The sequence below is a fragment of the Podarcis melisellensis genome, assembly GCF_964234715.1.
Source record: "Podarcis melisellensis genome assembly, chromosome: 9".
Lineage (NCBI taxonomy): Eukaryota > Metazoa > Chordata > Lepidosauria > Squamata > Lacertidae > Podarcis > Podarcis melisellensis.
In genome coordinates, this window is record NC_138541.1 from 28990887 (window position 1) to 29012593 (window position 21707).

The 21707-nt window shown below is 42.0% G+C and overlaps 1 protein-coding gene across 1 annotated transcript; it reads left to right on the forward strand.

The window, feature by feature from the left end:
• The first annotated feature begins 643 nt into the window (after positions 1–643).
• Positions 644–21637, forward strand: FGF2 (fibroblast growth factor 2). The gene is made up of 3 exons (XM_081926460.1): positions 644–862; positions 19202–19305; positions 21232–21637. The coding sequence occupies exons 1-3, from the start codon at positions 676–678 to the stop codon at positions 21415–21417; spliced, it is 477 nt and encodes a 158-aa protein (XP_081782586.1). The 5' UTR covers positions 644–675; the 3' UTR covers positions 21418–21637.
• The last annotated feature ends 70 nt before the right edge of the window (positions 21638–21707 follow it).

The following is a 21707-nucleotide window of genomic DNA, read 5'->3' on the forward strand; positions in this document are numbered from 1 at the left end:
GCAAGCGCTCTTTGGGCAGGCTAGAGTTACACGGAGGGATGCGGAGGAGGGAAGGCGCTCCCCCCTTCCCCATCCCGGCCAGTTTCCAACAGCAGCAGAATCGACCACCTCCTTCCCCCGTCGCACCGGACGGCAGGCAGAGAACCGGCCCAGCCAAGAGACACGGAGGGGTGGGAGGCCGGGGGAGGGGCAGAGGGGAGGGAAGAAACAAGTAAATAATCAGTCCTGGTCGAGGGGCCGCACATTGGCGAGCCCAGAAGCTGCAACAGCGCCTCGCCTGTCTCCTCGCGTCCCTCTCTCTCCGCGCACTGGGCGGCAGCAGCAAGTTTTCAGCCAGAGGACTCCCCGGCGTGCTGGGCCGGAGAGGCTTGGCTGGCTCCGGTGAAAGGTCTCTCGGAGGCGCCAGGCTCGGCGTTGCGCAGCTCCGGCGGCCAACTTGCGAGAACTTGGGCAGGGAGCCCCGAGGGAAGGCGGGCGAGCGGGCGCCTTCGCCTCTCCCTCAGCCCCGGCCCTCCCCGCGGAGGTGGCCGTCGGGCGGCCAGGCTGAGCGGGCGAGGGCGAAGCGGCTGCCGGGGCGCGAGGCTGGGGGGACGCGGCCGAGGCGGCCGTCGGCGAGGCGCTCGCGGGAGGGCACCCCGGGGGGAGCCGTCTTCGGCAGCGGCGGGCCCGGCCGGGATGGCTGCGGCGGGCATCACCACCCTCCCCGCGATGCCCGACGACGGCGGCGGAGGCAGTGGCGGCACCTTCGCGCCCGGACACTTTAAGGATCCCAAGCGGCTCTACTGCAAAAACGGCGGCTTCTTCCTGAGGATCAACCCCGACGGCAGAGTGGATGGAGTCCGGGAGAAGAGCGACCCGTACAGTAAGTACCGACCGGCTCGCCGTCTCTGCCCTCAAACCGACGGAACGGGGCCCCGCTGGCCTCATCCTCAGACCCAAGCCAGAGAGAGGCGCCTCCATGTTTTAAAACTCCCCGAGGGTCAGTTAATTTAAAGAACATTGGCTGTGGTTTCACGCAGGTGATATCTCCTAAGGTTATCTTTGGGTTTTATGAAGTTTCGAAAAACAAGCAAAAACACCACAATAACTGTGACAAATATTTTTAAAATGCAGTAAAGCAGGGATGGGGGACCTGTGGCAGGCTAGATTTTGGACTCCCAGCTTCCCTCAGCCCCAGCCAGCATGGCCAGTGGTCAGTGGTGTTGGAAGTCAAGTCTCAACAACACCTGGAGGGTCACAGGTTCCTCACCTCTGGTTTAAAACGAAGGCCATCTCTGGGCAAAAGGCATGAGCAGATATAACAAATCTCTAGGTGAAGTCCCATTAAATTCAATGCATCTGGCTCCCAGCTGTGTTTAGGAATGCAGGGAGAACGGGCTGTGGGAACTGTAGCTGGTGGGTAGTGTTTTTTCTTCTTCAAAAATGTAAGCCAGTTGTCAGAATAAGATCTATCACTGCTTGCAGCTTTCTACACACACACAACCAACATGCTATGGTTCCCACAGCTAAATACATGATCCCCATCCATAGGAGCTTCCCTGCTCTTACCTAGCACTAACATTGCTTAACATCATCCATCGCCCACTTTTCCCTGGTTTCCCTCTAATTGCTGGAAATAATTGCTATGTCCACTGCTTTCAGAAACTTACGTCCAGCAGAGATGGACTTCCCTGTTGTCTTCACCTTCAGCTGTCGACACCACCTGAGATCCTTCCTACATAACCAGTCCTAGTTTTGAACCAATTTTGTTCTCCATGTTGTGTCATTTCACCTCATCTTTTCACTTGCCCCTGCTTCTATATTTTTATTCTGGCATTGTGTTATGCACACTCCTGTAGCATCTGTGTATCTTTTCCCTTTGCCTTTCATGTCATGCACAAAGTCACACTGACTGCAGCTCGGCCCCTTACCTGTCTTCTGAGTGTCTGCAACCCATAATGGGCACCAGTCCTAGGATTCCCAACTATCCCAGACATGCTCCTCAAAGCACAGAATCTCTTTCATCCCAAGGCTTGTATAACTTGCCGCTCCCGCCCTGGCTCCTGATACTTTATTCCATTCCATAAGCATTATTGCAAAGAGACTTGTTGGTCATGGGCACAATTGTTGCTTTGAGAATGAGAGGGTTTTGTGTTAAGCTTATTCAGAAATAAAGGAAACTGGTAAAAAGAGGTGACAAACTCATGAAACTGGGGGAAAGAAGGTTGTACCTAAAAAGAACAGAAAAGAAGAAAGCTAGTTTTTGGATTCTAATGTTTTTGGAATATTAAAATGCTTCCTCCTTTGATTCGTTGGGTGAATTGTAAAATATTTTTTGTTATAACATTGTTCCATGCAGATATACTGTAATGTTTTATTTATTAGGTGCACTTGAATTTCAGGGTTATGAATGCCAATTATGAATTGGCATTCATAGTGACAATAAGATTAGTTGAGCAACATCATATGTCCTGTAATGCACTGACAGCAAAATCTGCTTTTAACACAGAATCCTGTAATTTTAGAACTCCCAGTTGTATTGGAATACAGTGATTTTTAATGTTATGGGGATTCCGTCTGCCTCAGTGTTCTCATATTTGCAAATGACTTAATGGTACATTTAACACAGAGTTATTTTGGGATCAATCTAGGTAACACAAGAAGACTTGTGGCATGTAAAATGCGGCATCAATTCTCTTGCTAGTCTGCTTACATTTTATTAGGAATTAGTGTAACTCCTTTTAATGGATTCTTTAGACTTTCTGAATGTGTCAGGTAATGTTGGTAAACTTGCTCCTGTGTTCTTTGCATCCATCTGTCTCAAAAGACAATGGGATGCACCTTTGGGGGTGACAAGCCCCCCCCCCATGTTGGTCTCACTGATGTGGTCCAAAAGAAAGCAGAGCAATACGTTTGGCACCAGCTTGGCTGCAGGAGCTGCCAGAAGGAGGCGTACAGGGCGCCATCCAACCATCTTAGGGACTCCACTCCTGATTTGTGTAGGGTTTACTCCATAGCCTCTCCTTCTCCCAAAGACATCCCACAAGGCAGTGGAGGTTTAGATCAGAATCACTTCTCTCTACAGCTTGTGCAGAAGCCACCTTCTTGACCACTGGACCTGCTGTTGGGCTTGTCTGCTTGTTCCACCGGAGCCTGTCTTTGTATGTAGGGGAAGTCCCTAACTCAGCAAGGGTTTGAGTCCCACTGGCTCCCCTCATCTAGTTTAGCCAGCTAGTCAAAGCCGTTTCCCAGAGTGTGGCTGCCATTGCATGTTGACAGCTTCTAGGAGCCACAGATGATCTGAGTAGAGTGTGGGGACCAGAGGTGGACAAACAATTACAGAAGGAGCATGACGTGTCCCCCACTAGAGATACTACTCCTTTCCTAACACCGCATACACTCTGGTGCAGCTCACTAACAATGGCTGTCCCATCCTGCACCTCTCCCTTCTCGCTGCCACCTGATTATTTGTCATCTTGAATAAGGGGTTCAGGATTCTTAGTTGCCTTAAGGGGGTCTGTTTGAGTGTAGAGAGACAGTCAGCTGTATTCCAAGTCTCTCAGTCGGTAGAGCATGAGGCAATTATTCTCAGGGTTGTGAGTTCAAGCTCTTTTTGCTGTTGTGCAAATAAGATTCCTGCACTGCACAGAGTTAGACTAGATGACCCTCATGGTCCCTTCCACCTTTTTGATTCTATTCTAACTTCAGCCTGTCACCTGTCCTGACCTCCCAAGCATTTTAAATCAGAAGCAGAGTAATGTTGGTGGTGGGGGAAATAAACAGCCTTTGAGTGTGTCCAGAAACCAGTATAGCCCAGAAATTTGATTGAAGTTTATTTAGGACCATGGAAGAAACAGTGGGTAGACACAATCATAAGGAAAGTCTAAATCTAAGGCAGAGTATTGATCTATTTAATTTTATATTAAGTAGATTAGTACAGCACCCTGTACTCTAAAATTCATAGCCTCTGGAGGTGGTTCCAGGATTAGGAACAAAGGAATGTTGGCAAGGGCTCTTGACTCAGCTAGGCTCTGATTGACAGGGGCCTCTGAGCAGCCAGTCACAGGAGTTGCTTGTGGCCAGGACTGGGGGCATAACTCCTAGGGGTGGGGCCTAGAGGAGGAAGCGATCAGAGGGTTAATGGGGAAGAGATGGGGATACTGTCAGAATATTAGGCAGCAGTCTTTCCTTAGCTTGTGCATTGATACTTGGTGATAAGTACTTGGTGTCGTCAGCTCCTAGGGAATGGAAGGTGGGTGAACAGTTACTACCATCACTGTGGCCACAAACGGCTAATGTGGATTTGGAGGTGTTGGTGGTCAGGTGGGTGAATTCTGTATTTCTTGTATTGCATGTGCAAATACTCCTGGGTGTTGCTCTACTACTACCAATATCAGTTTTGTTCATATAAGTATAGTTGTAGGCTGCTTCTGTGACAAAAGGTTAAGGTTGGAAAGATCTGTGTATCTTTGTGAGTCATATATGAATTTGCTAGCTTCAGGCTGGGATTCCAAGGAGATCTGGGTGTTAAGTCCTTCAGACATTACACTTGCTGCAGTTTAATTCCCATGAACAGAAAATGTGGTTCTGGAAAGTTCTGTTTCTGCTATCAGAAACAAGTCTGGGCAAAGATTCAGCTGATTCAGCCATACAAAGAAACATTAAAAGTATTAAAATACAGAGCAGTGCTAAAACATTCATGCTGATTAAATGCCCTCATATGTCTTAACTTCATTTCCTCACTACATTTCCCCCTACACTGGTTACATAAAATGGACTACAGGACAAAGCATAATGCTCTACGTAAGCTGCTCATGTTTATGATAAAGGATAATATTTGTATTTTTGAGCGTGTGGAATATATCATTTATTCATAATCTTTTCACCCCGTTGCAAGGCCTGTAAATATTTATTTGTAATCTTAGATGCATTTAAGCTTTATATCGGAAACAAGTGATCTCTGGGAGATAAGTACTCATTAGTGGATTAGCTCTTAGAAGAAATGTGCTTACAGTAACTTGCATCACTCCAAGTTAGTATGTGCTGAAGGTTAAAAGCACAGATTGACCTAATCGTTCATTCCTTTGTGAGCAAGAGTTTTTCTCAGCATGTTGATATATTACTTTGTCCTCAAAGCTGTTCTTTTTGACCAAAAATTGGAAGCACAGGGTTCTGTGGTACTTGCACATACGATACAAGAAACAAACACAAAAATATTCTAGCCCATTTCCATCTCCTGCCCGCCCTTCCACAGTTACCCCTTTCAAGTTTTTTCTGCTTTGTATGTGGCCATCATCTAACATGTTCTGAAAGATTGAGGGATCTCTTGTAAGGAGCATCACTGAAACTTGGTAAAATGTATGCAGAGTGGCATGAGGCTTAATAATATATTTTTCCATTGCAAGTCTGCTTGAGTTATCTACACTAAGGTAACAATATTCTGTGTTAAATACCGGTATATTTTTATCTGTTTCCTATCAGATTCCTGTGTGCTGGGCTATCAGTATAGGTTGCCCTGAGGCAATACTTGCATTGGACAAAGGTTATATCATTTGTGTATACTAAAGAACTGAGAATTATCAGAAAATTCTCCGGGTGGTTATCAGAAAATATCACTCAGCTAGATTTCACCCCCAGCAAGGAATAGAAGGAAAGGTGTCCATGTCTGAAAAGAACAATAAAGTACAGCCTGAGGGAAACTAGTGTTCATTTCCAGTGACCAGTTTATTGAGCATTCATTTTGATTTGTTTGCACAAAATTTATAGGGAGGTTAGACGGCAATGGCTATTTGTCAGGCATTCATTCTGATTTGTTTGCAGGAAGGTTAAACAATGTTGCATGTCAAACAAATGTTACCCCACCATGCTTTCCAGTGGTTTCACCTTTACTTCATTTTTTTTTGGTGCAAAAAATCCAATTTTGTGAGGACGCAAGTTTATTGCTTAAGAACTCAAAATCAGTTTTAATTGCACAACCTGACTTTGCTGGTAGGTGACTGCATCCCCTGTAAAAATAATGACAACTTAGAAGTGTTCTAAAGCAGGTGAGGGCAGCTGATGGGTCTCAAACCCTTAGTGAGCTTGGGACTTCCCCTGCATGTGAAGACAGCCGATTGAGTGGATGAGACCAATAGTGGGTCCAGCGGTCAAGAAGGCTGTCTCAAGACGGACAGATACCAACAGCTTGTATGTCACTTAAATGAAATGGCTTGTATTAATATCAAATTAAAATGTATTTGAGAGTGCTTTTAAAAAAACCCCAAACAAAACTAATAATGCGGAACGGTCAATGAACCTTGATTTGAGGCTGACAGCAAACATTGTGGTTTTTCATATATGACAGATTACTTGCACTCGGCGACAATAGTTCATATTTGAAATTCAACTGTCCTGCATGGGCCTTTTTTCTGGACTTGGACTTGTGTGCCTCATTTATTTATGCCATTTACGGTATTTACCACTTTTCATTTAAAATTGAAACATAGTTCAGAAATGAAAATTACAATGCAAAAAAATTAATAGAATGTAATACATTAACATCATAGATGCTTCACGTGCACAAACATGGCTTGATTCCTGTGCTCAGCAACTGGAAACATTTACCGTATTTTTCGCTCTATAACACGCACCAGACCATAACATGCACGTAGTTTTTAGAAGAGGAAAACAAGAAAAAAAATATTCTAAATGAAATAGTGGATATATGATTTTTGTGGTTCATGCTGTGCCACAGACATGTGATCTGACAGTGAGTTTGGAGTAGCCCAATGCAAAAATCCTGAGGATCCATGTGGATCCATGCTTTGTAACCACGGAGGAGAGAAGGAAAGGGAACCATGGATCCTCTGCTCACGACTGCAGCAGATCCCCACCACCCACAGGCATTCGCTCCATAACACGCACAGACATTTCCCCTTGCTTTCTAGGAGGAAAAAAGTGAGTGTTATGGTGCAAAAAATACGGTACATGATGCTTGTTTATGGATTAGGGCCCCATGCAGTGTTGAACATATGGTTGGTGCTGTCCGGTTTGACAGTGCTGATTACCTGCTCAGGAAAGGATGTCTTTTTTCTTAAGGAAAAGTCAGGTAACCAAAAGTTAGGTAATTCTGCTTCATACTCACATTTCTCTCAGAGGCCTTTTTTCTGGCGAGAAGCCTGCTACTCTAACCAGGTTCGTTGACTTCATTATCAAGCTATTTGGTTGCACCTAAACTGGGGCCATGATTTCTTTCGGTTGCACTTCCTTCTGATTTAATCCCTTCCTTACAATCCTTTTTTTTCTGCTGAGGGCCCATGGCTAAAGGTTAACGATCACTCACATTTTCTACGTTGTAATAGTACTCTTCCTCAGTATTCTGTACTCTGCTTTCTCAAGTTAATGTTGTATGGTTATCTAGGTCAGGGCTAGCCAATGTGCTGCCCTCCCGATGTTGTTGGACTACAGCTCCCATCATCCCTAGCCGCTGCCTGTGTCACCTGGGGATGATGGGAGCTGTAGTCTAACAATATCTCAAGGGAACCACGCTGGCCACTTTTAGGCTTCTATAATGTCTCTTCCACCTTTGGCTTTCTAATGCTTAACATTTGCAGCCAGAACCTTACCAGGTGATGAATTAAAAAAAACCTCCTTTTCTCTCTGACCCTGCACCCTCAACTTCCTATTCTTTCTCTCACTAAAAACTGTCCTGTTTTCTCACCATTTTTAGTGCTGAAGCATGGAATAATTTCCTTTCCTTTTGCTAATTTTCGCTCCGGCTTCTGTCCTCTCTCATTTTAAATTGACTTTTTCATGGTCCACCTTGCCTTCTTTCATTTATTCCCACCCCGTTTTTGTAAAAAGAAGCAGCAGCTAGAAGTTACTCTTTTTCTCCAGCTATCATCTCCTTTCTACCTCAATTTTTCTCTCCAGTTCTTATATTAACCCTTTTTACAATTTTTGTCATTTTTTCCCCAGTCCTTGTAAGATTCCCAGGAAAATGTCATCCTTAGTTGCTTGCTTGATGTTACACAGCAGATGCCTCTTTCTCTCTCTTTTTAAAGGAAAGCAATTGTGGGAGGCTGCCAGTTTGACTGGAAGAATGAATAGTGAGGGAGAAAGACTGCTTAACCTGTTCTCCTCTGATCATTTTTTCCCACTAAGGCTCCCTGCTCTCCTGCTGTCCCTTGGGAGCAAACAAAAGTGCAGTCATTCATGGGATCCTAGATTTGGTTCCTGGTTGAAGTTTAGTGCTGCTGCTGCAAGAACAAAACAAAAAAATGGAGAAATCAAGGCATCTTGCTCTTCATCTGCTAAGGGAATCTTAAGCATTGTTATTCCTTCTATGAAGCCTACCTTGTTTTAGTCGACTTTGATCTGAATAACCAAACGAAATCGGAACTCACTTTTGGTTAGTAAGCATGCAATCACAGAATGAAGAACAACAACACTTTTTTAAAGGAATAACAGTTCTGTTTTGCTCAATGCAATCTCATGACTGCTTGATGACAAAAACAATAGATCATCTTGTTTATCTCACTCATGGATTTGTGGGTGTCATCTTCAGCTATGTTTTCATTAAGGTGCTGCGCTGTGTTCATTAATAATGTAAAGTATGGCATCAGTTCTGAGTTTCTCAACTTGCTATTTATTACATTTAGATAATGTATGCCCCACATTTCTTGCTTCGAAAGAGAAAGTGGCTTCATCCTTAAATGAAGTGCAGTGGTCACGTCATCTCTGTCTCTGATCGTAGAGAAGGATAACCTTCAAATTATGTGGCTTCTGGGACATCCTCCTAGAGACCACTGAATCACTTCCTAAGTTCTTTTACACCAGATTCAGTGTCTTAGTACAGTGGTACCTCTGGTTGCGAACGGGATCCGTTCTGGAGGCCCGTTTGCAACATGAAAAGCTCACAACCTGAAGCGCCATATCTGTGCAGGTGTGTGGTGCGATTTGGCGCTTGTGTGCATGTGCGAAGTGCGATTTGGCGCCTGTGTGCATGCATTAGCGGAGAAACCTGGAAGTAACCCTTTCAGGTACTTCCGGGTCACCGCGGGACACAACCTGAAAAAACGTAATATGAAGCAAACATAACATGATGTATGACTGTAAATCATTTTAAAAGTGTCCTCCTTTTTTGCTTTTAGGCAACCTAAGCTTTCGTCAGTCAAAGATACCTACATCAGCTTTATTTAACCTGCATTCTATTTTCTGTATCAGTTTTGTGTAAATGTTCTAGTCACACCTAACTTGCTTTACTGTTTTTCCAGAGCCTTAGGTCTAACTAAACAATATTGGGCTGTATCCAGCGTTTGCTGTCTGCTAATGCAAGGTCTCTTCTGCTAGCAGATGAATGAGTTTTAGTGTAGTACAACAGGGGAATCTAACACAGTAGTTGCATTAGCAGAAACTCGTGCAACACCTTGCACAGTCTATTGCACAACAAAGTTAGCAGTAACCTGCTTCTCCGCTCTCTTTTGCAATAACATTCCACTGGTTCAAAGCTAGTGGAGCAAGTATGCCGCTGAGTGACTTTAATTTATCAGTATGCTGGATACAACCCGATGTAAGCAAAGCCCACAAATTAGAATTGGGGCACTACTGAATCCTTATGAAGATGAGTGGGGCAGTGGGAGTGATTTAGAGCACATTAGGCGTCTGGGGGAAAGGGGTACTAAGTCTTCCCCCTGCCCCCACCCGCAAATCACCCCTCTCTGTTTTCTCTCATTGGACTGCTGGGGTTATCTGTGTCCCTCCTTCATTGGAAAGTAAGCAGTCTGGTGAGGGTGTGAGAGTTTGATCCTTGATCATAAAAATTGTGCAGTGAGAAAGGGTTATAAGCCCCTCTCCATTGCTTCTATGAGCAATTTTTCAGTCTCTTGCGTCTGCAGTACAGGGGTTTTCTTTTTAAGAACGTTAAGAGATTCGTGACTTATCTCATGGGTAACACGTAGATTGGCTTTTTAGTCTCTCAGATTATATAACAGAATCATAGTCTTATCCTTTCCCTTGAAACATGTTAGGAGGCTGTGGCTGGTTGAGAATGTGATAGCTGGTTGCTGGAGTTGGTTGCTGGAAGCATGCTGATGCTCCAACTTTTCTGGTGACTTCTTGCTGCTTTGTTGTATTTATTTTTTTAAAAGGTAAAGGACCCCTGACTGTTAAGTCCAGTCACAAATGACTCTGGGGTTGCGGCACTCATCCCGATTTACTGGTCGAGGGAACCGACGTTTGCCGCAGACAGTTTTTCCAGGTCATGTGGTCAGCATGACTAAGCCGCTTCTGGCGAAACCAGAGCAGCGCACGGAAATGCCATTTACCTTCCCGCTGGAGTGGTACCTATTTATCTACTTGCACTTTGACGTTCTTTCTATTGCTAGGTTGGCAGGAGCTGGGACCGAGCAACAGGAACTCACCCTGTTGTGGGGATTCGAACCGCCGACCTTCTGATCAGCAAGCCCAAACGGCTCAGTGGTTTAGACCACAGCACCACCCGCATCCCTGTATTGATTTAGGAACCTGTAAATGGCTTTGGAGACTCTCCCTGCCCCTCTCACTGCAGTCTCTTAACTTTTAGCCAATAGCAAGTTGTTGATAGTGCCCTATTTGTGTTACGTTTGAACAGGGAAATAGATGCTGACAGGCTAAACGACTTATGCTGCTTATAAGTTAGGGTTCTTCCTAAGTTTTCTGAGATCAGAAAGCTACGGGTATATTCTGTTCGTCCTAAATCTATATCACTTACTTATTTCTGGTTCCTGTGTGTCCATTTTTTAGGCCTCGTGACAGGTTACAACTTTGCAACTGTAAATTTGTAAACTATATTTTTAAGAACATGAGAGGAGCCTGCTGGAGGCCAGTGGCACATCTAGTCAAGCATCCTCTTCTCATGGCGACCATCTTTTTTTATGCGTGTGTGCCTAACATGTAAGGCTGAATCGCATATCTATATGTCATCATTAAATCTTCTCCTATAATTTCCCTGTTCTTCTGATTGTTCCGAGAGCTTGTAAAATTCTCTATCGAAGGAATGGAACAGCAAAGCAACTTCTGCAGGTATAGATGGCCTTTGTGCTACTTTTCCCCATCATTTTTAAAGGTCTGATTTTGACTTGTTCTGGGAACATTTCAAGTAGTGAACCCAATTGCCACACCTTAGATTCACCATTACCCTTCTGGTAAGCATCATGTTAGCAGGATGTTTATATTTTAAATATATATATTTTTTAATTCTGCTAAAATGCGCTTTTTTCTCTTTAAACATGATTAAAGTAGTCATACAGTGGTAGTTCTTAAACAAACAACCAAAAAAGCATTAGCACAAATGAAGCAATTGATATTTTTTTAAAAACCCAACATGTTGAAATGATGTGATTTGACTCCTAGTCTCTTACTTATCCACAGGACCGTCTTTACCTGGGGGTGCAAGGGGTGTGGGGCACCTGGGCGCTAAATTCTGGGGGGGGGGTGCCAGGCGCCCACCGCTGAAGCTGCATAAGCTCTTAACTATCTACCTGTTATGAAATAATAAATAATTTTGATCAAGCTGACATTCAAAGCCGGCTGCTGCTGCCGCCTCCACCCTGGCCGCTTTCTCCTCCCCAGAGTCCCGCCCTGCATAGAGAGGTGTTGCTCTCTTGCCCCCTGTCAGTGTGGCTGCTGTGTCCTTCCTCCTCCTGGGGAGCTTTTAAAAGCACCTGGATGTGAAGCTGCGCCCCTTTGAGGAGCTCGGATCCCTGGTTCTTGAGGGGCAAGACTCAGAAGAGCAGGACGCCACTGCCATGGCCTCGCCTGCAACGGCGGAGAAGTATATCTTGGATGTAGACGTGGGCAGCACTAAATTTGGGGGCGCTGGGCGGATCTTTGCACCCTGGCGGGGCATATGCTAAAGACGGCCCTGCTTATCAATGTGGCTGTATTACAGCCACCAGTATGAACAGAACATAAAAGGTAAAGGGACCCCTGACCATTAGGTCCAGTCGTGGCCGGCTCTGGGGATGCGACGCTCATCTTGCTTTATTGGCCGAGGGAGCCGGCGTACAGCTTCCGGGTCATGTTGCCAGCATGACTAAGTCGCTTCTGGTGAACCAGAGCAGCGCACGAAAACGCCATTTACCTTCCCGCTGGAGCGGTGCCTATTTATCTTATTGCACTTTGACATGCTTTTGAACTGCTAGATTGGCAGGAGCAGGGACTGAGGAATGGGAGCTCACCCCGTCGCGGGGATTTGAACTGCCGACCTTCTGATCGGCAAGTCCTAGGCTCTGTGATTTAACCCACAGCGCCACCCGTGTCCCTTATTAACAGAACATAGCAGAATGCATATGTAAAAAAATGCTGTCGCTGCTGAAGTGTAGAAAGTCATCTGCTGTCACTTATAGCGGGAGAGCAACGACTGGGTTGCGTTAAAAGCTGCATCTGGAAGCACTACATAGACTATGGTTGGCGAGCACTTTTGCCTATTTGTGTATGTTTATATTGTGTGAAGTGTCTTTTCCAGTATAATCCTATGCATGTCTATTTGGAGGTGAGTCCCATTGAGTTCGGTTCCAACTTTCATGTCTTTTAGCATCCTTCCCTGAGTATATTAGTTCTTGGAGGTACATTTAGCTGCTTTCTAGTACTGTACTAGGCAAAGAAGACTCCCAATTAATTGTTCCTGGGCTCTTTAGTTGAATGTGCAGGAGCAAGATTTAACTTATATGCATTTGGCCCAGTTACTTAACCGCAGTGTATGTCACGCAGGGGCCTCATGAAAGGATTTTCCTTAGAGGCCTCTGCAAATATGTTGGAGATGGGCCTCGAACTCTTGGCTTGGAACTGCCTTTTCCGTAGCAGAGATGGTAGTAATGGTAGTCATTGATCCAGGGACGTGCAGCCTGGGTTTTTTCAGTGAGTACACAAACTCCCTTCTTGTAAACTGAAGTGTTTTGCTGATTATTTTGTCAGTTGATGTAAATTAGTTGCACGCTAGAGAGATGGTAAAAGTTCAGATGGTGTGTATGATTTTTCTTCACCTTTTTTGCTCTCCTTGTAAGATTCAAACGCTTTTTATTTGCTTTCTCCCATTATCTGGATTTTGATTTGTTGTGTATAATAATCTCTTATTTGATAATCAAATATTTGGGAGGCAAGATTATCACAGAAGTTACAAAAAAAAAAAGACGAGGGATGGGGAGGCAGGGAGACAGCTAGGCTTGACAATATTAAGTGCTGATCATGGGATTAAAACTGTCTTAAAAAGGACTAAGCTTTTGTAACGGCTTATATAAAGATATTTTAACTGTGTGGGGTTTGGGTGGGAGAATGAACAACCAGCTGTACAGGGATTGTGTTTATATTGGACTCCAGTTTATATTGCTGTGATTCTGATGTTCTGATACGGCCTCGGGGGCAGTTTCCCATTTGTGAGGTGCAGCTGTATCCCTTACTATTAGCATTCAGAAAGAATCTAAAAACATTCCTGTTTACCATTTGGTGGCTGAAAGATATGGTTATTGGCAACCAAGAAATTATTTTATAGAAGTTTAAAATATCCTTTTTTATTTTTAATTATATTTTTGAAACTATTTTGTATGCCTTCTTTGGCGGGAAGGGCAGGATATACATTGGAATAAATAAATAACCGTGCTTATCAAAACGAGAAATCCATCACAGAGACATAGCTGTGGCTTAGGATGCTGGTAGTGGTGTGAATCTTGCTGTGTAATCTTATGCGTGTCTACTCAGAAGTAAGTCTCATTGAATTCATGTTCCACAATATGCATTGGGTTTTGAAGCACAGAGCTAGCAAAACTGAATGAAAAGGGAAGGATTCCTAGGTAGGCATATATGAGTGCCACTAAAAACAATGTATAAGTTGTTCGTGTTTTTGACAATTCATTAATTCCTTGCCTCTGGACGTAGGAGTTGTATGGAAACTCATTCTCAGTATAAATGTCACAGGCATTTTGGTTCTCAGCCCAGAGACAGTGTTTTCAGTGCCACCACCTTAAACATTATTCATAAACCAGGTGCTTTGGAAACAAAATATGTACTGATTGCTTTTACCAGATTTACAAAGCAATCCTATACATGTTTGTTTTCATGTGCCATTGTGTTTGATAAGGCTTACTTCCAGGAAAAAGTATGCACCCAATCCCATATGTTATACCCATTTACCTGGGAGTAAGCTCCATTAAACTCAGTGAGACTTACTTCTGAGTAGATAGGTGTAGAATTGTGTTATAAGGCCAAAGTCCTCCACACACTTACTAAAGAGTAAGCCTCTTTATATAAAATGGAATTCATTTATAACTGAACATTCATTGGATTGTGCTGTTAGAACCATTACAGAAATAACCAGTATACAATTCAGAGTGTGTTTTTATACATAGAAAGGTTATTAAAAGCACTACAAAACCACCATTAAAATGACTAGTTTCTCCACAAAATTTCTTAACAACTACATAGGCCTGTTGGCAATATATATATACAGTATCTATATCTTTAAATGTGATATAAAATGTGAAAAGCAAAGATCACTTCCGAATCTCCGATGAAAATATGTTCCACAGCATGAAATGAAGTAGCCGACTTGTGGTTGAGGCCGGCCAGCCTCTGAAACACAGGGGACAACTTAACTCATTGCCTCTGTAACACGGCCTCTATAACACGAGGGACAACTTGTTGCAGCTAAGTTGTAAATACGTTTAAAAGAAATAGCTACACTAAAGCATAAATGCATTTGTTACATGCATTATGTCATTTGTACTAGCCAGAAGAAGTGTTTCCCACTATTATGTAATGCATAAAAATTAAAGCTGGCATTGAGCAGAAAAAACCCACAACTGAACAGCTCCCATTCTTCATTCAGAAGCTTGTTCTATATTAAGCAGCACTGGTCCTTTGCAGGATATGCCAGCTAATCCCAAATTATCTGTTAGCATTCCCCTGAAATGAGGCCTTTCACAGAAATTCTGTTGTATAATGCAAGTACAAAGTCTGTTGCACCTTGTACATCTTTTTTGTATATAGAAAAACATGGGCAATAGAAGGGTTTTATAACTTGGAAAGCTGATGCAAAATCAAATAACTTTGGGTTTCCTTTAATTTAAGAGCGACAGCATTCATCTTTCAAGTAAAGATGTACTGAAGTAAATACATAGTATAGTCACACTCCTTCTGAGTGATCCTTTCATAGTTTGAACGTAAAACATGCATCCAAGCACCTATTGCTGTTCAGTCACCAGGTGACCAGTAGCCCAATATGCCCATCTTTAAGGGCATGGGGCACTTACTGTGAGAGGCCTTTTCTGCAATTCACTCAGAAGAAGCTGCTGATTTGGACATTGGTCCATCTAGTGCAGTCTTTGTCTACACCAACTGGGATTGACCCTGGGACCATCTGCTTGCAAAGCAAGTGCTCTACCGCTACAGCTCATCCACCTCAACCATCTAATTCTCTATTTCCACAGAATATTTATGATATCCCCCTTTCTCCCCTTCCACTTCTTATGTCCCTGCCACATCTGCTTCAAAGTCGTTCTAATCTTTGGCTCATTAATATAACATGTTCTGCTTTGTTCTAATACAGGCTTCCTCAACCTCGGCCCTCCAGATGGTTTGAGACTACAATTCCCATCAACCCTGACCACTGGTCCTGCTAGCTAGGGATCATGGGAGTTGTACGCCAAAAACAGCTGGAGGGCCGAGGTTGAGGAAGCCTGGTCTAATATAGGCTAGAGCCCTAGCTCAACAAAACACTTAGCTCCAAGCAAGCTGTGGCTTGTTTCTCCAAAGGTTGGCTTGTTTTTCAGTGGCTTTTGCCTTGTGCTCTTGTCCCAAGGAATGGGGTGGTCAAACAAAGAATGATTAAGCAAGGTTGTTGGGTTCAAACAGAACACCAAGTTCTAGTTACACTTAGTATCGGCCATGGTTTGTAAACCAACAAGAAATTCATGGCTTTATTGTTTGGTGGGAGGAAACCAACTATGGTTAGTAAGCTAGGCTGGGTTTGCACATTCAAACTAATAATAGTTTGTGATCTTTGCATGAAGGGTGGTATATAAATTTAATAAATAAGAAGAAGTTAAGTTGAACAAAGCATGCCTTAGTTTTATGTGTGAACAGTCCTCTTGTTATACTCTCACCTGATAATTAGTACCTTTTGTTGACAGTCTATTTATTCTCATAATACATTATAATGCTGGACTATACTTCCATTTGGCATTCAGACTGTATGTTAAAAATACTATTTTTTTGAATACAGAATGAAATAACATCTTGCTCTACAAAAGTGAGACTCTGGGAAGTGGGTATGAAAGTATGGTTTTATTCTCCGATGGACATTTTTAGATTGGCCAGGAACTTAAACAAACTTAAAAGCACTCTACTTTAAACCATGTTGAAAGCTATCTCATACTTTTGGGCATTCAATATATCCATTTGGATAATACATCTAGTCAGTATATGAGCAGAAGTGATTCGTGCCATAAGACTCTGAGAATTTTAAAGAAGGCAGAGAGGAAGAAAATATAGGCCAAATATAATATTTCCCCCAGTTAAGTGTAAAAATATTGCTTCTGACTCTTCGGAATAAAGTTGGTCATCACACTTCTGTAGAATGTTGTTTGCAGAATACAGGGCATCGTTTTAACTTCTTAGCAAAGTTAGAGGTTAGAGTTTCACCTTTTTCTCTGCACTGTTTAAATAGCTTGCTTTTTCAATTGGTCATGTATTTGTTTTTCCTCTGAAAAATTTGGCAACTACATGGTACTGTTTATGCTGGCAGTAAACAAATAGCTATAATTCTTTCACATTGTCAAAAGTAATGGTTTTTTGAGTTAAACAGTTAATACAAACTTGAGTTTCAAAATATTATATTATGTATTGAATGGGTTTCGGTTTCCAAACTCAAGACCTGCTTTTCGGTTTTATGTCTTAATACCATCTCTGCAAGTAACTTCATCTGAGGATGCAGTGGAATTTTAATTTGCAAGTCTTATGTTTCTTAATATTGAGGTTTGGTTGTCTCTCAATAGTGCTGTTGTTTAGCTGAAGAGGATGCAACACACCTTACCAAAGTCATCTCCCATTAGCCAAGTTACAGTGTTATTTAATACACACAAAGTTTATCATATATGATTAGCCCATTTAAGTTAGTATCATCTTAATTGTCCATGAAGGTACTGATATTGTCTCTTCACATCTTTGTTGGCAAGTTGTTTTTTAAGAGCATTACGAATCTCTTGAGGGGTAGATGAGCACCATTTCCTCCCTACCCTCACAGCCAAAGGATGTACAGCAGCAGAATATTTTGGGGTAAGATCAGGGGAGGCCAATATGTTCGGCTTCCTCCTGAAACCCCCCTAGGTCCAGGCAGATGCTAGGACTGATACACGTACACTCCTCCCCTTTAAATAGATATAAGGCAGTGTCAGGACTTATCCAGAAGAAAATTTTCCCATTCCCTCCTCCATCACAATTTTATTGATTGGGCACAGGTTTTCAGATTGGTATTAAAGATGCATCTATGCCTTCATTACATCCTTACTTTATATAAGGTATAAAGTGCAATTAATTCCCAAACCAGTATCCATGGGGCAAACAATACATTATACAGCTGGGTATAACAAAAAACAGATGGTTTTGTTGGCTAAGCAGGGGAAAAACAGCCTGGGGAGGCTGCAGTGCTGAACAGAAAATGGTGCTTGTCCATTGACTATTGCCCAAATCAAAATTCCCACTGAAGTGGGAAAAGTTGCAGGTACACTTACCTAACTATAGTTTACTCCTTGGGAAAGTGCACTGCATCTTCGGTTTTGTCAGTAGCAAAGATTGCATTTCAAATTTCTGGAGTGCATTCAGTTTAAGAAGCATCAACAAATATTTCATGTCCAGTAAATTTTGGTAGAGTTCTTAAGATCAAATCCTTTATAATGGTCAGGAAACAGTTTATATGAATCACTTTTAAGAGCCTGTTTATGACTAAACAAGCTTTGGTAGTACATGGAAAAAATTGGAAAATGGGCTATAAAGATATTTCAGAGTAGTGTTTCTGTTTTATTTTAAGTGATATACAATCGTAAGATGGTTTCTTTCCTTGCTTCCGTTAAGCGTCCTTAGCAATTTAAACATTGGTGCAATGAAGTAGATTAGTTCTGAGTTTTCTTTTCCTGGATAAATGATTAGGATCTTCTCCATCAAGTATTGGCAGGTTTTGAAAAGCATACAGGAAAAAAAATACATTAAACTAATTTCAGAGGAAAATACAGAGAGTCAGGAATCATTTATCTAATGCATTTTGTTTGCTTTATGATATATTTATTTCATAAAATTCTCAAACAGCTTGACTGCAGAAAACAAAAAGATAAAGCAATAAAATTATCACTTAGAAGGATCAACAATAAGAATTTAAGACATTTGAAAAGTTGAAATAACAGCAGTAGACTGAAAGCAGAACAGAACTGACATCAACTTTCTTAAACATTTGAATAGGCTTGTCTAAACAAAAATGTTTTTAGCAGGCATTGAAAAATGTACAGTGAAAGCTACTGGTCTAGTATCAATAGGCAAGGAGTGTAGGTGACACCACACTAAAATATCAAACTCTGACTGAAATCACCTACAGGCAATTCCCCACTCCTGCGCATTCGAGGTTCACATGCCGTTTTTGGCGCCGAAAGGCGATGGAGCGGGGGCAGGGCAAGAATGGGGTGGGGCAGAACAGGGGGATGCCCATTTGCGTGCAACCTGGTGCAGCAGCCGGGAACAGAACCCCCACATAAGTAGTGGTTCTCCTTTACGTATCGTAGCCAGATTGCATCCTAGTGCCATTTTGAACCGTTTTGGAGGTAAAATGTAAATGCCCTGCATATTTGTGTTAGGTCAACACTTGGTACAAATTAATATGAATCGTGTTACAGTTACTAAGTTTGCAGTTTTGAAGTTCCAAATGTGGAGGAATCTTTTAATGTTTGATACATTACGGTATTTTAATATTGTGTTGGAAGCCGCCCAGAGTGGCTAGGGAAGCCCAGCCAGATGGACGGGGTATAAATAAATTATTATTGTTGTTGTTATTATTATTATTTTTTATTTTTTATTATTATTTCTGAATTCTATAGTGCAATAGGTTGGGTCACATGGTTGGGGTTATTCAAAGCCGCTGCAGCTGCCCTTCAGAGTGACCCATGGATGACAGCTCACACTTTGTGGGAATTATTTGAACATTGACATTGTCTTTCTTCCTATCCAGTCAAATTGCTCCTTCAGGCAGAAGAGAGAGGAGTCGTGTCAATCAAAGGTGTGTGTGCAAACCGTTTCCTTTCTATGAATGAAGATGGCCGGTTGTTAGCACTGGTAAGCAAATGCTATCGTTTCTTTCTCCCTCTCGTATTAGGGTGGAGCTAGAGGTCATGGAATGCCTTTAATGCTTTTTAAAGGTTCTCAGAATTTGGTGCAGTTACAGGAGAACACAGCTCCACCTGTAATATGTAATGCTGTACTGTTTTTAACACTGATTGGGAGCCGCCCAGAGTGGCTGGGGAAACTCAGCCAGATGGGCGGGGTATAAATAATAAATTATTATTATTATTATTATTATTATTATTATTATTATTATTATTATTATTATTATTAAGGCATTAATTAATACCTTTCTTGGACTTCCACTGTGGTACAGTGGAACCTTGACTTTCAAACGTAATCCGTTCCGGAAGACCATTCGGCTTCTGAAACGTTTGAAAACTGAGGATCAATGGGCTGCAAAGTAAATGGCGGGAAAAATGAAAAACATGCCTCGGAAGCCATTCGACTTTTGAGGAATGTTCAGAAACCGGAGCACTTACTTCCGGGTTTTCAGCGTTCGGGAGCCGAAACGTTCAAGAACGGAGGCGTTTGAGTTCCAAAGTTTGACTGTACTTCCATTTTGGGGCTATCTTTGATGGCCGGGGTAAAGCAATATTTTCTTTAAGTATATTTTAGCATTTACATCACCATTAGTGTGGGTTAGTAATGGAAGTCAGTAAATAAAAATATGGTAGTAAATACACTGGCGGAATCTAGAGATAATTGTGCTTAAGTCTAATCAAAATCAGTAATGTGCATTTTCCAGGATCTTTTGTATTAGAAATTTTTCAGTTTGCATCAAAAAAATTCTGGTGCCCTTGAGAACAATCTGATTTAGCATGCTTATTTTCCTTGTTTTGAGTAAACAAAGTTAAAAACTTTGAAACTGCAAAGCTTGCCTAATAATGTATTTGCATCCCTTCATTATTATTAATTAATTTATTGAGACTTTCTGTGGAAAAAATAAAGCCCTGGAAAAATTTTCCACCCCACATCCCTGATTGAAATGGGCAAATTGTAGTTTGTGCCCAATTAATTTCAATGGGACTGACAGCACAACAGTATACATGTCCACTCAGAAGTATTTTCCATTACCTTTGCATGTAATACTAATCCAGGATATGCAGAAGGGGTGTGCATTTGCAGACAGCCCTATTCATAAAACAAACCAGGATTCAACGCTTACCATAGTTTCCTGTTGCATGCAAACCAGAAAGTACTGTTAAAGGCTTCAAAACAAGCCAGGATATTAAGCCAGTTTAAACCATGGCTTCGTATCCTGGTCTGTTTTGAAGCTTCAGGTTTCCATATTATGGAGTGCTGAATCCTGACTTGTTTAGTTGCTTGTGTGAGGAGACTAGAGGAGGGCTTCCTATAGGAGCACACAGTGCGTATCTGTGAACCATCCTAAGATTTACGGATGAAGGGCAGTAAACAAAATTTAATTAATTAAATAAATAACCTGTCTTACTGAACTAGGATTTTTGGTTTAGCATTCCATGTAAATGCAGCCACTGATTTCAGTGGAATTTGCACTTAAGGAAGTGTGTTTAAGTCTGCAGACTCACTTACCTTATTAAGGGTGGACAGTTAATGTGTATAAAAAAATAAATATTTTCTATTCCTTATTACATAAGGCAGTGTTGACCTTTGATCAGGAAATTAGACAGCTAGTTTACAAAAAGCTGTTTGGTTAAATCTTTTTGTAAACTAGTTCTCTAATTTGGAAGTAATATTTGGAAGTTTTCATTTATGTGGGTGTGGAAGTGTGTTATCTATGGGAGCTTCAAAAATAAAATAAAATAGTGTTCTGATTGTATATGTGTATTATCCTTTTGCTAAATGGGTGTGAACGCTGATCAAGTTTTAAATACTTCTGATTAGACTATTTCGTGACAGTAGCAGACGATGAATAATGTTTTCTTCCTTCATTTTCAGAAATACATAACAGATGAATGCTTCTTTTTTGAACGCTTGGAATCTAATAACTACAATACATATCGATCTCGTAAACATAGTGATTGGTATGTTGCACTGAAACGAACTGGGCAGTACAAACTCGGACCAAAAACTGGACGAGGACAGAAAGCTATCCTTTTCCTTCCGATGTCTGCCAAGAGTTGATTTTAGTGGCAGAGTCTATAAAATATACTACAGCAGTGGTAAACTTCCGCTTTGCCACAAGACAGAAAAATGTGACCAAATATTTGCCAGGATCAGCTGCACTCGCAGATTGATTGTAGAACTGTGTATGTTTTAAGCCTTCTAACTGTTTTAATTCCTGGAACCGTATATGTGTGTATGTGAATGTGTCAGGCTGGAACACCAATGCACCAGCTGAATATTATGCCTGTTTCCAACTTGATGGTTTGGGGGTAGAGTTAAAAATATATATTATTTGGGCCATTCAAGAT

What these genes read in the sequence shown, in the direction of transcription:
- FGF2 (XM_081926460.1), top strand. Translation starts at nt 676, where the DNA reads ATGGCTGCGGCGGGCATCACCACCCTCCCCGCGATGCCCGACGACGGC. An exon ending in GGAGAAGAGCGACCCGTACA is followed by an intron (nt 863 to 19,201) that starts GTAAGTACCGAC and finishes CTTCCTATCCAG; the next exon opens with TCAAATTGCTCCTTCAGGCA. An exon ending in ATGGCCGGTTGTTAGCACTG is followed by an intron (nt 19,306 to 21,231) that starts GTAAGCAAATGC and finishes CTTCATTTTCAG; the next exon opens with AAATACATAACAGATGAATG.